Raw genomic sequence first — 16035 nt, 5'->3', positions numbered from 1 at the left:
TAAGATCCATGGCCCCACTCCAGAGCCTAACTTCAGAAGGGGCTTGCCACTTTTGCCTGAGCTTGCGATAAGAACCTAGCTGCAATACCGAAAGAGCCCTATCCCTTTCCCAAGCTTAATGCCTTTAATACTTTTCCCCCTTGTATTGGGTTTGGGTGAATGGGATGCAGAAGGCTATGTTGACATAACAGCATAATTTGCAGCTTCCTTAAGGTAAGGGTAAGAGATAGGAAGCTAATAGTCCATGGAGGGTATGGTGGTGAAGTGTGAGTCATCAACTAGTTAGTCCAGCTAACATTATCCATATTCCACTTGAGTGCTGTGAAGTTTTATTTCAGGCCACCTTCAAATACACACTATTCCTAATTCCATACCCATGTATGCCATGGCTAGCACTATGAGTTAGAGCTTGGATGTTGATTTTTATCTAGATGAAGAAGGGGCAGCCAGATCAGCTGGTCCAACAGCACAGGTACTGAACAGTCACCCTGATGCCACTAATATGTATTGCATTAGGTTTATTTTAAATTGCTCCTTCATTCAGTGCATATGTGAAGTGATATTCTAGAAAACTAGAAAGGTTAAAACACCCACAAAACCTAAAACATGCTTTAAAACTAAGGATTATTAATAAAAATCATAACAATAACTATTAAAAGCTCAGAGAAGAAGAATCATCTCTGCTATCCAAGGTCACTCCCAATTCACTCCCAATCCCAAGTTGGCCTGTCTACTGTTCACAGTATTTCTAATTTGTTTTGATGGAACCTCTGTTTGTTCACCCACATGCAGTTCCCCACTGTATCCAGATATGAATCTGGATCTTCTACAGCCTCCTTGACATCAGCTTGAAAAGGAGTGAGAGAACTGAGTATCATCAGCATAGTGTTAAAACCCCACTCCAGAACACCAGACTTCCCCCCACCTCCCGTTGCAACTTTGTAAATACTCTAGCAAATTCTTACCTTGGGTTGCAATGTAGTGACTTGGCCTCTGGTATCCCTGAAACAGCAAAATAAGTTGATTTCTACAGTTGCCTATTAGCTTAAAAAGCAGAATTCAATAGGGAAAATGAAGGCATACCTAAGAACTTTCAAGATTTAGCTTTTTGTCAAAATAACATAGTGGTAGTTGTAGAAACTAATGCAGTCAACCGTATTCAGTTGCCTAACACTTACTTCCTTTACGAAATTTGCTTCTGTAAGATGTAATTATGGCCACCAATTTGGATAGCTTTGAAAGGAGATTAGACAAATTCACACAGGGTAAGATTATCAATGCCTGCTAATTAGGAAGGGTGTGTATTACTTCTAGTCTTAGAGGCATCATACCTCTCAATAACGGTGACTAGGAAACATGGCTGGGAAGGTGCTGTTTCACTCGTGTCCTATTTGTGAGATTTATATAGGTACCTGGTTGGCCATAGTGCCAAAAGAATGCTGAACTAGAAAGATATTGGTCTGATCCAGCAAGGCTCTTATGTTCCGATCTTTTTTTGCAAACTTTCAAATATACTGTTGGAATTGGAATGCAGCCCAACTAATTTCCATACATTTTATTTTTGAGTAAGTGAGCTTAAAATTGGATAGAAGTGTCATACAACCTATTACAGTATTTGCTATAAGGAATACCATTAGCTTAGTGCTTTGTAATAGGTGTGTCTTCTTTCTATGACTGCTGACATCTAAAAAAGATTTGTGCTTGTTTTGTGAATGTATAAGCTTATAAGAAGTATAAACTTTTTATAATGTATGTAGTTCCATTTGCTTCTTCATTTAATAAGCTGTGAAACAATCAGACCTCATTAGCAAATACTAACTCACTATGAACGCACAAAAATATTAGAGCCATAAATAATGAGCAGAATAGCTGAATGTTAGAGCTGGACAATGTGTATGTGTGCAGATTCAAAATCTACATGCAATATTGTATGAACATTTTGTGCAATTAAATAAAGCAGAGCTTTAGAATAAAATAACTGGTGTGTATGTATAGCACTTTACATAAAGACATGTATATACACACACACATATATAGTACAATTGAACTTTCCCTACATGACCATTTTCCAGTGTAAGGACAAACTGTATTTTGGAAAGTGGTTTTGACCACTATTAATTTCATTATATTAGAATATGAACTATAAAAAGATAAATAGATGTAAATTATTTTATTGAAATGCCACATTTTTGCCAATAGGACCACAGGAATTAAGCAATTTAATAGTCCTGACTTGGAAGGAAATGGTGACGTATCAGCTTCATAAGCAAGACTTAAACTCTTGCAAATGACATCGTCATTGATGTTTATCCTCAATATTGCTATGCATTATCCTCATTCTTAAAAATAACTATGGAAGAAGGAGGATTGTAAAATTTCTTCTATTAAGCACAGTACGCTCATTTAGCTGACGTAAGAAATTACTACTGTGAAAAGGAAACCTCTAAAGATAGAATCAGCAGCTGTTGAAAATTCTCAATATAAAGTTGCGACCTTGCTTGTAAGCACAGAGAAATATTGTTCTCCAAACAGTAAATCAGTGACCTAATTTATTAGGTAATTACTTATTCTAATTATTAGTTTTATTAAATGATCAGTTTTTAATAGTTTAATTAAAATTATCAGTGGATCAATTTTAAATACTGAGATATGCCATTCTTTTTTGCAACAAATCTCATGACTAAGCCTGCCTGAAGAAATATTGTAAAAGTGCACACTCGAAAGTATCGATTAGTGTTCTGTCACACATTTTCTAACTGTGCACTAAAAGCATACAGCTTTTTTGGAAGACCATAGGATTATTCAAAGTCTCTGAGGGCCTGTTACTTCATGGCTGGAAATCTGAAGGCTGAGTTTCAACCCCATCTGTACTGTAGCCGGTACGGCAAGTTCCATCCAGCTGCCACTCCAAGATTGCAACCTGACTTCAGAGAGGATGAAAGTGGGCAGGCCAATGGGTAGGGAGAGGAGGATCCTAGGCCAGACAGTGTATGCTGTATCCAGACAGTACCACAGGCTCCTTCCCTCCCCATCCACAGCCCTTCCTATTGAGAGCCAAAAGCAGCCATCTAGATAAAAAGCAGGATATGATGCATGGTGGCAGAGAAGCTTGCTACTGCCACACCACAATCCTTGTGTGGGATGAACACAAGTCTCCAAGTTCAGAAATGTCCATGCACTGAGGGCAGTTGACATCAGATGGTGCCCTTCCGTCATTTTATATTAGTCTAGCCTCATCATTTCATCTAGCTTGAGCAAAATCATCTAACATAATTTATTTTTAGGTAATAGAGGAGGCCACATCTCTAAAACATGACCATTACATGGTTTCAAATACATCCGGAAACATACATTATGTCCCTAAATATATATGTTTGTGTATATACTATATATACCACATAGTATTTAATTGACCTTTGACTTGAATAAGAAATACCAGAGTCAGTTTTCAGTAGGTTATGCAACATTATTCAGACCAACTCCCTTCAACAAAAGCAGACAACCTCATCCCTCCACCAAGTTCTGCTCCAATATCCTAAGCAGGCATCTTTTCAGGAGCAACACTATACATCATACTATCCAGCTTCTCACATGAAAATGGAATGCAAAATAAAAGCTAGTAACCAAAGCAAACAAAAATAATACTCAAGCAAAATGTGATTTTTCTTAAACAAGAAAGTTCAGCTGGTTTAGCTAATGGTTTTCATGACTGTATTAAAGGACTAAGCTAACTTTTAAAATACAAGTACAAACATAAAAAGATTACCACAAAGGAACATTTAAAAGACCAGATATATAAATGGAGTTAATTAAATGAGGCATGCACATATATCTAGTAATAAAAATTAGAAGAGTAACGCAACTGAGAATGTTTGCTATATTAAAGAGTCATAACAGGATGCTGTTATTCACATATAGTGGTACTTACATCCCTGTACAGCCAAATCTACAGCCCAAATCAAAGTCAGATGTGAAAGAAAGCACAACAATGTCAGTGAGTACTAGGACGGAGAACAAGGAAAAGTGTACATTTTGTTCTTAATTAAAAAAAAGGCTGTCTTTCAATTTGTAGGAATTGCATGCAAAAAAAGATTCACAGAGAGAAGCTGGAAAGCAAAGAAGCAAGCTACTTTATCCACTTACATCAATGTAATTAGCATTAATGTAGTCTGAGGAAGGGTCGTCCTCAACTGGTTGTAATATCACTCTGGAGTGGTCATCTGTAAACACAGGAGACAAACATGTCTGCTGAACAAATGCACAATAGGAATGGGTCGCATAAAACTGAAAAACTATCTGGGAGCATCAGCATTCAGCAAAATATTGCAGTGAATACCTTGAACCTATTTAAGGGAACAATTTCACATTCACAGAAACACAATGATTTTATTATATAAGTTTAGGAGATCTACCTATCTTAGCAAAAGAGGATGCAAAGCAGAGCAATTGCTTGTTATTAACTGATAGCTCAGTTCAGTCTTTGCTGCACCAAGCTGCTCTCCACTTTAAATAGTTGGATGTGGCAGCTATGTCACTGCGCTGAGCTTCTGCTCTAGAATAACCAGCTATGTGAGAAATCTGCATTTTACTTTGCCCCATATAGGCGGATCTATAGTGACCAGGGAGATCAGTGCTGTTGTTCCAGTGGTTTCTTTGAAGCAGCTCTTAAGTAGGGCAATTTAAAATGGCCAACACAGGTCAAAGGCTACCATTTTCAATACTGGGACACAATGCACTGGCAGGCATGTCTTTTTCACTAAAATGACTGACCCATGGATAATTGTCCAGTGGAAGAAAAGCCCTTTGGAAGGAAAGCCATGAGGAATACATAAGAATGATACACTGAACAATAATGCCATATGGCATATGCTCTCGGGGTGAAATCCAACTTATTTTCCTCCGGTGATAAGAGGCTCCTGTTAGCAGAACAGGGAAAGGGAGATTCCCAAATGAAGGAGAGAACTGGGCCACAAAGGGTTAAAAACCTGGTCAATTACTCTTGCTAAAATGCTTAGTTCTTGAAAATGGTGATGTTGGAAACATATTCTTTCAAGCATATGAATATGATGGGCAGCTAAATCTAAACCTTTATCAGCCGTTCCCCAATGTCACTGAGATAGCAGATGCTATTCTAGTTGTAAAATGGTAATCAAATTTTGTTTGTGCTTTGGTCCTAACTATCAAAGCTTTACTCCTGAGAGCCTGTCAGAGTTCTTTGATTCTAATCACAGCGGTGGAGTGAATAAGTAGTAAACAACTGAAGATCAGATATGGTGTAGCACAGTAAAAGAAATGTAGCAACACTGAATTCAGATTTAACACAGAAGGAAAAAAGGGACAACTTTAACAAAGGGGCTTCATTGGGACATCAGGAATCCTGGTAGGACATGAACACACAATGTGTTGGTGTGTAGCCCATGTGCTTTCTCCATCATGCAAGTGGGTAAACAACATTACATATATCCTAGGATTATGGCTGTGTCAAAGAAGTCAGGATTCTTAAGTTAACCTTAGACCCATGTTCTTGGTCTGTTTGCCCAACTGTATGACAGGAAGAGGAAATGGGCTGCTAAATCACACCACAATTTATTAGGCCACAATTCTTACCATAATGTGCTACCCAGATGGGGCCACAATCATGAAAGGTATCCTCAACTTTTAGTGGCGTTTTTTCTTAGGTGATTGCACTTTAATGTAACATGACAGCAGACCCTTACATTATGAAATGAGGGCTCGAAAAGTAACAAGACCTGGACGTTTTGCTCTATACAGAGTGCTTGGACTGTATCAAGTGATGTACAACACATTAATATTTTAAACATATGCATACAACATACAGAACCAGTAGGATCCAATAGCAAAAATGACAGACAAGGGAGACCTGTTCAAAAATCTGCTCACCCATGAGGTCCACCTAGGCACTTTTAGGCAGTCACCATTTCTGCCCAATCTATTTCACAGGGTAAAATGCTATTCTGCCTGATGTTACTGAAAGAAGTGCAGTGCAAGAATATAATACACATCATTGTTTGCAAGATTAAATATCCATCCTCGACTTACATGCTATAATGTTTCCGTATCTGTTCTTTGTTCTGTTTTGATCCTTTTTGGCCACATCCCAAGAAGCTGACTGCCCTTCAAAGAAGCTCTTAAAAAAAGGGGGGGGGGGAAGAGAAGGAAAATAAATTAAAGCATTCAAGCATACTGTATTCATAATTTTACAAATTGTTTCTTATAACACATTTTATTTTAGCTTCTAAAATATTTGTACTTATATTTCTTCTGGTGTCAACATATTATACTTAGGGCTGGAAGAATCCTACTTCCACTGGAAGCTGGTCTGGAATGTAGCTGCTGGTAGGGGCAGAAGCAACTCTGGAACAATCCAAGTTCAGCTGCTTTTGGGAAAGTTCTGGGTCATTCCATAAATAAAATGCTTGCAGTGAGGAGAATGGGGCTATTTTTGCTTTCCCCAATATTAGCATCTCAGGTATAAGTACTTAAAGAACTACAAATAGGTAAATGTACAAAGAAAACACTTCCTAGTTAAAGTACTCTATCACAATAGTGGAAAAAATCCAGTATTTCTTGAATAGTGAATGAAAATGGTCTTTTAAGCATGTGATTCCACCAAACATTCCTTTTAATTTTCCTGCAATTAGGAACTCCCTGCAAACAAGAATTACACTGCCAAAGAGCCTCACCTACTATGAGTTTTGAAAAGTCACAGCTGACATTTTTACCTCATATTCTTCTTTAAAACCATAGCTGTCAGATGTTTTCATGAGGTTAATATGTTGCAACAAATCAGCTACTCTGATAGCAGGATGTAGTTGGCCTGTTTGGTATGGGGACTCAGTTCCTTCACAGAGATAGCGAGGCACATCTAACAGACGACTTGACTCTGCTGTTGCACTGTGGTTTTCATCTGTGGTTGCAAGATCCCAGAGAATAAAACATTGTTAAATAATAAAGGAACTTTAAACATCGGATCTATGGTCCAGTTTTAAATTAACTTGCTGCAGCACTCTGCAGAGGTTTTGGAAGCAGCTATTTTCAATTTAACGGGATGCACAAACAACAAAACACTCATATTTACAAGAAACTGAGCTCACACTTTGAAAAATCCTGTTTACTGTCCAGCAGGAGATGTCTAAACTCCCAATTTTCAGTTTGTGTTGGCCAATCCTAGGCTACATAGAAGGCCAGAGAAAGTTCAAACTCCAGTCTAATCTCTGCTCATACCTTCATGGGCCTCAAGGTTGCTTAAATACTCACTTCAGTCTCTATGTTCTCCCAACCCTTACTGGTTATGTAATCAGCTTCCATTATTTATGGGCTTCGGAGATGATTGACTACCTCAGTGTCCACAAAACACGTTGCAGGACCACATGGGTTTGCTCTGTGTTCTACTTACTCTTAACTAAGCAAGGAAAGAGAGAGTTTCTGGAAACCCTGGCAATCCTTGCTTGGGTCCAAGGCTCCTATACATTTCATGGATGCCTGACAGACACTTGTGGTGAAAATTACACGATCTATGCAGTGTGCCATTAATACCAAACTGTTCATCCCGAGCAAAACAGCAGGTACATGGAAAAATTTTAAGTGGTTTCCATGCAGTAACTACAATATATAAGTATAAACTATTGTGCACCTGGATAGGCTCAACGGTTATTTTCTGTAGCTAGCACTATTCACCAGAAATGACGGCAAGGCACTGGAATAGTCAGCTAAATAGTCAGCTAAATTGACCATGGCCTTATGCTCTGAAGGCCAAACAATGTCACATTTTGTTCATATTTATATGCAGCTAGGTAAGCCAGGAAACTGGTTCTTGATAGGTTCCCCTACCACCATCATGTATATTTGACAAATATTTTATAATCAAACAATAAAATGTTAATGGCAAAAAAGAAAAGTCAATGCTACATTGTGCTACACTGTACACAATAGACGCTGACCAAGGCAATGCTCCTACATTAAGGCCAGGGAGTTCGGATACAGCAAAGGAACGATCCAATGGGGGACTGTAAGCATCTCAACTTGGGGGCAGGATGCATTGTCCTTTCTGCCCTCTCACCCTGTATATTTTGCTGGACAGGCTTTTTTGCCCATCTAGCTGTTTAGGAGTGGAAGAGAAGGAGGCAGGAAAGGCCTCAAGATAATTCACATCCTCCCCAGCTTCCTTCTCTCCCACTGAACCCCCCTCCTTTCCCCATCTCTGAGCTCAAGCTCCTAACCTTGGAAGCCAGCTGGTACAGTCCTTTCTACACTGGCTGCAAAGGGGACTTGGATTTCTATCTCCCCGCTCCAAGGTCAAAGTGCTGTTTCTGGTGGCAGAGGTAGACATCCAAACTATCCTATGGCCCCTCAGGCACTGTGTAAAAGCCAAAGAATTGCTACCCCAATATCACATACCAGACAAAGCCCTGCTTTGCTGAGAAGGGTCACATCTAATTTTAATCAGTAGCAGGATTTAATGCTTTTAGAGGGAATGCTAGAATTCATGAGAGAACTTTGTCTTAGTCACTTGCTAGCCAAAGCCAAAGCCAAAGCCACCAGCAATTTATTGAGGAAACATATGAAGAAGAATATCAGGGCTATTGTGGTGCAGGCACTCAAAGATAATTAGAATATGCTCAGCCTCTAAATTTATTTAACCTCTGTGTATGAAAACAGACATGGTATTTAGTAGCAGATAACTTGCATTTTGAATTAGAATGCCCTTTCCCTATCCTGATCAGCCTCAATCAACTAGAAATATTTGTGACTTCATGTGCTGATTGCACTGACAGAAATAGATGCATATTTAAACTGCACACATTTCAAATTCTAACAAGGACCAAATTCCGACTGATGCACTAAAAGAACAATCTTCTTCTTCTGTTCAAGTAAAGTGAATTTCTTAAACCATCTCATGAGGTTTTACGTTAACAATGGAACACATGCTACACACCTAAATTGAGCACAGCTCTCGTAGATACATTCAGACATGTGGTAGAGCTACAGAGCAAATTCACCCATACTTGAGGGGAGCAGATGCATGGGGAGAGATCAGGACCGTGTTGCCTTAAAATCTTTTACAATGGTACCTCGGTTCACAAACTTAATTCGTCCCACAATTCTGGTCACGAACAGAGTCAAATTTCCCCATAAGGTTCTATGTAAATAAGGTTACTCTGTTCTGAACCATATGTATTTTTTTAAACTTCCTGTGGAGGACAGGAAGGTGGGTGGGGAGGAGGTTATTGTTTGGAGGGAGAGTCTGCGATTGTTATCTCGACTAGAGGAAGCCTCTATCACGTGTCAGACCAGGGAAGATGGCCGTGTTCATGTTGGGAAGGTGGCCGTGATCGTGTTCGTCAACCGATGCACAGTTCGTGAATGGAAGCAAAATTTCCATTTGTTTTTTGGCGCCAGGCTAAGACCTTTTTATTTAAAACTTATTTTAATTGTTAAATTATTGAATTAATTAGGATTTTAAAATTTTGAGCCGAGAATGCACCGGGGGTTTTTAAATGTTTTTTTAATTGTTACATTATTATTATTTATGTATGTTTTTATGTATTCTTTGTGAGCCGCCCGAGGCTTTGTTGCAATGGGGGTGGCATAGAAATGTTTTAAATAAATAAATAAATAATTTCGCAAAACTTTCTGTTCGTGAACTGAAGTGTTTGCGAACAGAAGCATTTGTGAACCGAGGTATTATTTCATTTTAGTACCTGTAGCACCTAACTAGTATACAGTAAACACAAAAAGTCATATATTAAATCTAGCACAGGCTTATTTTATACCCTGTGTATTGTAGAGGAGGCCAGAAACAACTGGATTATCTTTTTAGCTATCCTGTGAGTTTTTAGATTCATTGCATATTTCATTAAACCAACTAAAAGTGTGAATAACAAGCTAAGATCAGATTAAATACAATACGTCATTGGAATACATATTGCATCTGAAATCTCTCCATTGTCAGCTTTTCAGCATCTCCTCATATACTTACCAGTTATAGGGACTGTTACCCATTGAAGCATAAAAAACAAATAAAACATGAGACTTATTTGAAGCCTGCCTTGGATCAGAAAATAGTTGAAGTAGTATGTAAAATCTGTAGAAGCTTCATATGACAGTAACTTCTACAGGAGCTTCTACAGTTGTAGAATCGAACAGATATATAAAATCATGCAATTTTAGAATCATATCACGATATAAAATAGCACAATTTTGATCACCACATGCTTATGCATACACTTCACATTATACAATGTGAAGTGTAAGCAAAATATTTTTGAAGGAAATATAACAGGAGTGATACACTACTAGAGGCCACATGTACGAAACGTAATGAAGTAGCAAATATTTCTTTAAAAAAACCAAAACCAAAACCAAAATGAAGAACAAGCAGTATCATCAATGAGGAGTATTATCAAACATCTAACCAACCCTCATGAACTCCCAATGAATTTATGCCTCGCATAAATTCTACTTGTCAATGAGCAACAAACGGAAAGCACACTGTGATGTGAACACGTGCAGAAACTGTCAGGCTGCTTTTAAATTTTGCCCTGGGGTTGCTCTTCACAGCTGCCTGTCTCACAAAAGTTCTAACAGATTAACCTTTGCATGTCAAAAGATTTGTTTCACCTAACTGAATTGGAGGTTTTGATAGCTCTAATGTCAAATCAAATATACTTGTTTACTCACTATATGGCAGGAAGAGCTGATGAAATGGATTAGGAAAGCAGGACCCAGTCAACGAGTTTAAATTTACTAGTTATTTGGAGATGCAAATTACAATTTAAGACTGTAATAAATCCATTATTAAATAGATGAAGACAAGAGTGGGCCATCTGATTAGAGTTATGCACAGGAGTTCTATGTCCATCTATTTGGCCTGTCATGAAACTCTGCTGGGATGTAGAACCACTGTCCAGTAGTAGATAAACCCAGAGTTCAAATCTGCACCCCCCCCCCCCATACAGCCAATGGGGGTCTGGGGACATAACACTTCCTCAGCCTAGCCTTTCTCACTAAGTTGCTATGAGGATGGAGTAGGGAGAAGAAAGGGGCAGATAACTGTATGCGAGTTCAAACTCTTCAGATGAAAGGCAGGATAAAAATGGAATAAAAGCAAGCAAACAAACAACCCTAGTTCAGGGCACCTAAGGTAGATTTGTATGTTCATGTTTCTTGAACAATAGCTCCCATGCCACATGGCCAACTTTTCAAAATCAGTTTATGAAATAGTATGGGAATCTGATGTTTGAGGAAAGGCAAGTTTTCAGATGCACCTCAAACAGTTCTTCAGATCCTGGCCAAAATGTTTAAACTTTTCCTATTCTCAGAAAGTCATCATAAAGATGAAGCTAAGGAATGCCAAAGCACTTTGTATATTGGAACCTATAGTCTTTACTCCTAATATTGTACATTTATACACTGGATTTGGATGTTATAGTTATGTTCAGATGAACATTTCAACAGTATTGCTGGCTAGAGTTTGGCACTGAAACACCTTGGTCACACTACTGAATGACCTATAGCCTTAAAGGGGCAGTCCAGAATGGGAATATAAGTACTGGTCTGGTCTGCCTATAACTACCCAGAATATGGATTGAATATGGGATGGCACTGAATTTGGGTTGTTACTGAACCCAGGGTTATTATTTTGTTATGTTGTTGAATCATGGGTTGCAGATGCCTGCACTATAATTTTACCATGGGTTGTTAACCATGAACAATCCACAGCAAGGTATGGAAGAAGAACAATTAACAATTAAAACATTAGGCCAGATGTTCATGTCACCTATAGTTTAAACCCAGTATCAAAATGGAGATTGTACACTGAATGAATTAGCTGCAGGTATCAGGTTACATCTAGCATTCTGGAACAATGACAAGAGGCTGATTCCAACTCACAAATATAAAAGGACAGCATTAGCCAATATCCAGGTGAAGATGGAAGTATTATTTGGGCCTTTGATAAGCTTGATATGTGTAGGTGTGCTATTTGGCCTACTATAGATGGGGCTGAACCTCTTAAAGAGCATTGATGGGCTGCAGTTACTGATCAGTATGTGCCTTACACTGGATGCTTAAGTAGCATCTGCCACACAAAGTGCTATTCACTACGACTGGCACAGAGGTTTCCCGGCCTGAGAAAGCCTCACTATAGTTTCTTACACCCTCACGACATCTGGATTAGATTATTTCATTATACTGGGCTTCCTTTGAAGATGTTTAGGAACTTCAACTGGTTTAGTAAATGACAGCTATATCACTAATTGACTGGAACTAATTCAAACACATTTTTGCCTGTGTTAGTACCCCTGTGTTTCTGGACACAATACCAGGCTCTGACTGGTACCAGGGTTCTGCTTCTGACCTATAAAGCCCAATTGTTTTGGACCACATAGGCCACCATGCAGGATGTGGCCAGTTACTTGATGTGGCTGATGAGGGGACATGTGTAGCCAAAAGAGGTGTGGGGAGAGAAATAGTGAGGCTGGGGCAGAGCGAATTAGCATGAAAAATGGATAGAAGGATGAAAAAGAGTGCACCTAGAAGGGGGATAAACCATGAGGTGAATGGAAGAGGTCATGATGGGAGGAAAAGTGAGGCTAGAGACTTAGGAGTAACGAGAAATAGCACAGCAAGGGTGAGAGTGGGGGAAACAACAAGCCTAGGGCTAGAAACAGAAAAAGGGGGGGATAAAAAAACAGCTTTGCAGGTGTTTATGAGTGCCACACTGGGGACTACTTTGCGAGAGACACCTTGATGGCAGCCAGAGTTACCTGTGTTGTGGACCTCCTAAACAGCTTGGGGCCAGAGTATTTGAGTGACTGTATTCAATATTTGAAGCATCTTAGACTAGAAAAGCATGACCTTCACTTCTTTCAAGAAATAATTTAGACCCAGAAGGCTCCCTTTTACACTGTTAATTTACACAACAAAACAAATATTTGATGCTGCACTATGAAAACAAATACTGTGCTCAAAACACCTGAATATTCTGCTAACAGCTGGTCTATTTTTTCAATCTGAAACAAGTTGCTTTGACATGCAATAAATATATCTGTTGACAAGCATTATAAAACCATGCAAGGAGATGAAATCCATGAAGGAAGAAATGCTAAAGGACTAGGTCCTCACCTAACACAGCAGTCGGCACAAGTGGATCATTGGGCACTGCAGGAAAACAAAGCTCATGAAAAAAATAAATTACCTTCAGTTGGAACATTTAAAAAAAGATAAATAGAATTTTGAGAAGCAATGTCTATTCATTCTTCTAGTGAAAAAGATTGCAGTCTGCTTTGCTAAAAAACAGTGTTTCCATTTTACATAGGGTAAATAATGGAGTAAATTTATGGAAGGACTAAATTTGGCCATTTTCTAAGCATTTGCTGCTTTACAGCCACTGAATAAACCCTCAAGTAGTTTTGGCAGCGTGTCTGCCAAAAACTAATTGAACTGTTATGCTGGAATTGTTAGGATGTTCTCAGAAACCCAGCCTGAAACTGCCCTGGTTTTTTTCCACTGCAAATAGCTAAAATACATTTTGTGTGGAAAGTGCATATAGAATGTATCAAATGGAGGCATTTATCAACAAATTTTCTAGTTTAAAAAGTGAAACAATACAAGCACTTAACAATCAGTGGAAACTTTCAATTTTCAGGAAGCAAGGTGTATTCTCACTAAATTGCATCTTAGATTAAAGCTAGATTTACACGTTGGTCCCATTAGTGCCTGCTGGAAAAGTTCTCTCCAGCCAGGCTCAGACACTAGCTCCACGGGCTCATAAGGAGAAAGGAACTTTTAAGGTTTCCAAGCAGGAGAAGTCAGCTTTTCTGACTGACAAAGGCTTTGCATGGCAGAAGTAAACCTTATGCTGGCTAAGAGTTGTGAGAACTGTGACAAGCAAACCTAGCTGCTTTGACTGCCAAATGTCCCATCAAACCTTTTATGATTGATCCTCCACAATATAATAGAATGAGGTTTTGTCATTCTGAGGTTGCTATAGGGCCAGTTTGAAGAAATTTGAAGTCTAAGAGAGAATCAGAAAGCAACCACCCAATTTGAAAGATTTCCTCTGCTTCAATTGGGCACCCATAAGGTCTTTTATAACTCCCATAGAAGCAAATGGAACAATTTGCTCCTAGATGGGCATGGGAAAGATGTTTCAAAGAACCAATCTAATATTAAAGGAGGAAAGTCACTCATACATTTTCTTTAAGACCCTTCCCATCATATTTAACTCTCATTAGATTTTTTTCTCAACCACTGTAGGAACTATCCTAGAGTAATGGGAAAAAGGGGTCCTGTGACAGGGCTAATTTTTGCAAGTTATCAAATTGGTTCAGAAATCTTGGCAGAATGCTTTTATTCTCTTTCTTTGGGAAGAACTCTAATAATTTCCAAATTAATCTATAGATATCTATGGAAAGCTTATCTGTTTCTAGTTTTATCCACATGGTCAAACCAGACTGTATTGCTACCACACAGCTGCATCCATATGGCATCATCTATACGGAAGAGTTTACATACCTATATTAATAGAATAGTGCACAGCATGTTGACATCAAGTCACAAAGAAAATTACTACTGGATAATTCATTTTGCTTTTGGCTCATAAAAAAAGAGGTAATGTTTGTTATCTTCTTCAAAATAATACTTGCTATATCCACAACATGTACTCTAAAACCAAGCAAATCATACAATAACCAGGCTAGTGGAAGAGGCTTAGATTCATAGTCTAACAATTCCATCCATTTGCCCTGAGCAACAATCTGAGAGGAAAAAGTGTTTGGCCTGGAAGTACACCACTAAAGGAGGAGAACAAGTGATAAATTTGCATTTGCTTTGGAATTTTCCTTCTGGAAGAGCTGTTATGTTATACTGTATTCTTAGAACTATGCTCACAAATTTGGTTGCTAAGGATGTGCATAGAAGGGCATTTTTTGTCTCTCCCAAGTTAGGAGAACAACGTGGAATACAAAGGGATCAGCTGCTGGGAGAGAGGGAAAGTTGTCCCAAACTGGAGTTGAACTGTAAGTGAATGTAAAGAATACGATGCAAGGAAGGGTTCCTGTCTTTCCTCTCCCAGTCCTCACTCTTTTGGAACCACCCACAAGCAAGGCTTTTCAGAGTGACCACAAATGTGCTTAAGGCTCAACCTGTCTAAGTAAGCTGACGGCTGTTTTGTGGTAACGCTGATGGGCAAGAAATACTCAGAACTAATGTAGCCACTGTGTTACATTGGTCTCAGAACGGATAGTTTGTTATCAGAGCAGTAACTATATTCAAATATGCCACCCAAAATATGTGGTATAAAAGATAAAATTTACATTTAATTTACTATATGGAGATAGCATATTCTTTAATGATCCCTTTTTAATTCAAATGAGTAAAATTACTATGCTGCACATTCTTATTCCATTGCACATACTTGACTATAGGACAGCCCAAATTCTTCAAGCATATTTTTACAGGTTTTCAAACTTATATTTACTATGATTATATTTTTACAAATGCCCTACATGTATATTCCTTTTCACCATATAATTTGAAAGAGTTACAAATTGTGCAAAAAAGGATGGAAAAGTGAATCTAGAATGAATTATCGCATGAGTCCATGTATTACATTTTAATGCGGAAAAATAAGGTATGTGTCTTTTCCACAGGAACACTGTTATACAAGGTATGTCTGTAGGTATACAACATAGGTATACAAGGTAGGTATACATATACCTATGCTGGAGTGGTAGCTATAATAGTTGTCTGTTTATAAACCTTATATTTATTACAAAATTATAATTGTGACACAGAGTTATAATTTCTTTTTCTTAAAAGTTCATCTTGGGAATAAATTTTATAATAAAGCTTATTTGCACATTGATTTTTGATATTCTCCCCAGTGTTTCTCCTGCTTGGTTTCTTGTACACTTTAGGCAAAGGTATACTTTTCTCTAAGTACAGTGAAAGCAGCAATTTCGGTATTTGGCAGGTGCATCAGAGGAAAAGTAAGGAAATTTTGCACTTTTC

At 38.3% G+C, this 16035-nt stretch overlaps 1 protein-coding gene across 8 annotated transcripts in view; it reads right to left on the bottom strand.

Annotated features, from left to right (window-relative positions):
- Positions 1-16035, bottom strand: part of PTPRK (protein tyrosine phosphatase receptor type K) — a 363911-nt gene that overhangs the window by 20058 nt on the left and 327818 nt on the right. For 5 of the 8 annotated variants that reach the window (XM_044424851.1, XM_044424869.1, XM_044424860.1 and 2 more), the window contains 5 exons: positions 6744-6928; positions 6061-6148; positions 4144-4220; positions 3929-3946; positions 966-1002 (listed from right to left, as the gene is read on the bottom strand). In XM_044424851.1, coding sequence (XP_044280786.1) covers positions 966-1002; positions 3929-3946; positions 4144-4220; positions 6061-6148; positions 6744-6928 — 405 coding nt within the window. The remainder of the gene's footprint in view (positions 1-965; positions 1003-3928; positions 3947-4143; positions 4221-6060; positions 6149-6743; positions 6929-16035) is intronic. The other 3 variants (XM_044424876.1, XM_044424884.1, XM_044424893.1) reach the window with 1 other exon arrangement.

Source organism: Varanus komodoensis, unplaced genomic scaffold, assembly GCF_004798865.1.
Source record: "Varanus komodoensis strain SLA01 unplaced genomic scaffold, ASM479886v1 scaffold1, whole genome shotgun sequence".
Lineage (NCBI taxonomy): Eukaryota > Metazoa > Chordata > Lepidosauria > Squamata > Varanidae > Varanus > Varanus komodoensis.
This window is presented reverse-complemented; position numbering and strand designations above follow the sequence as displayed.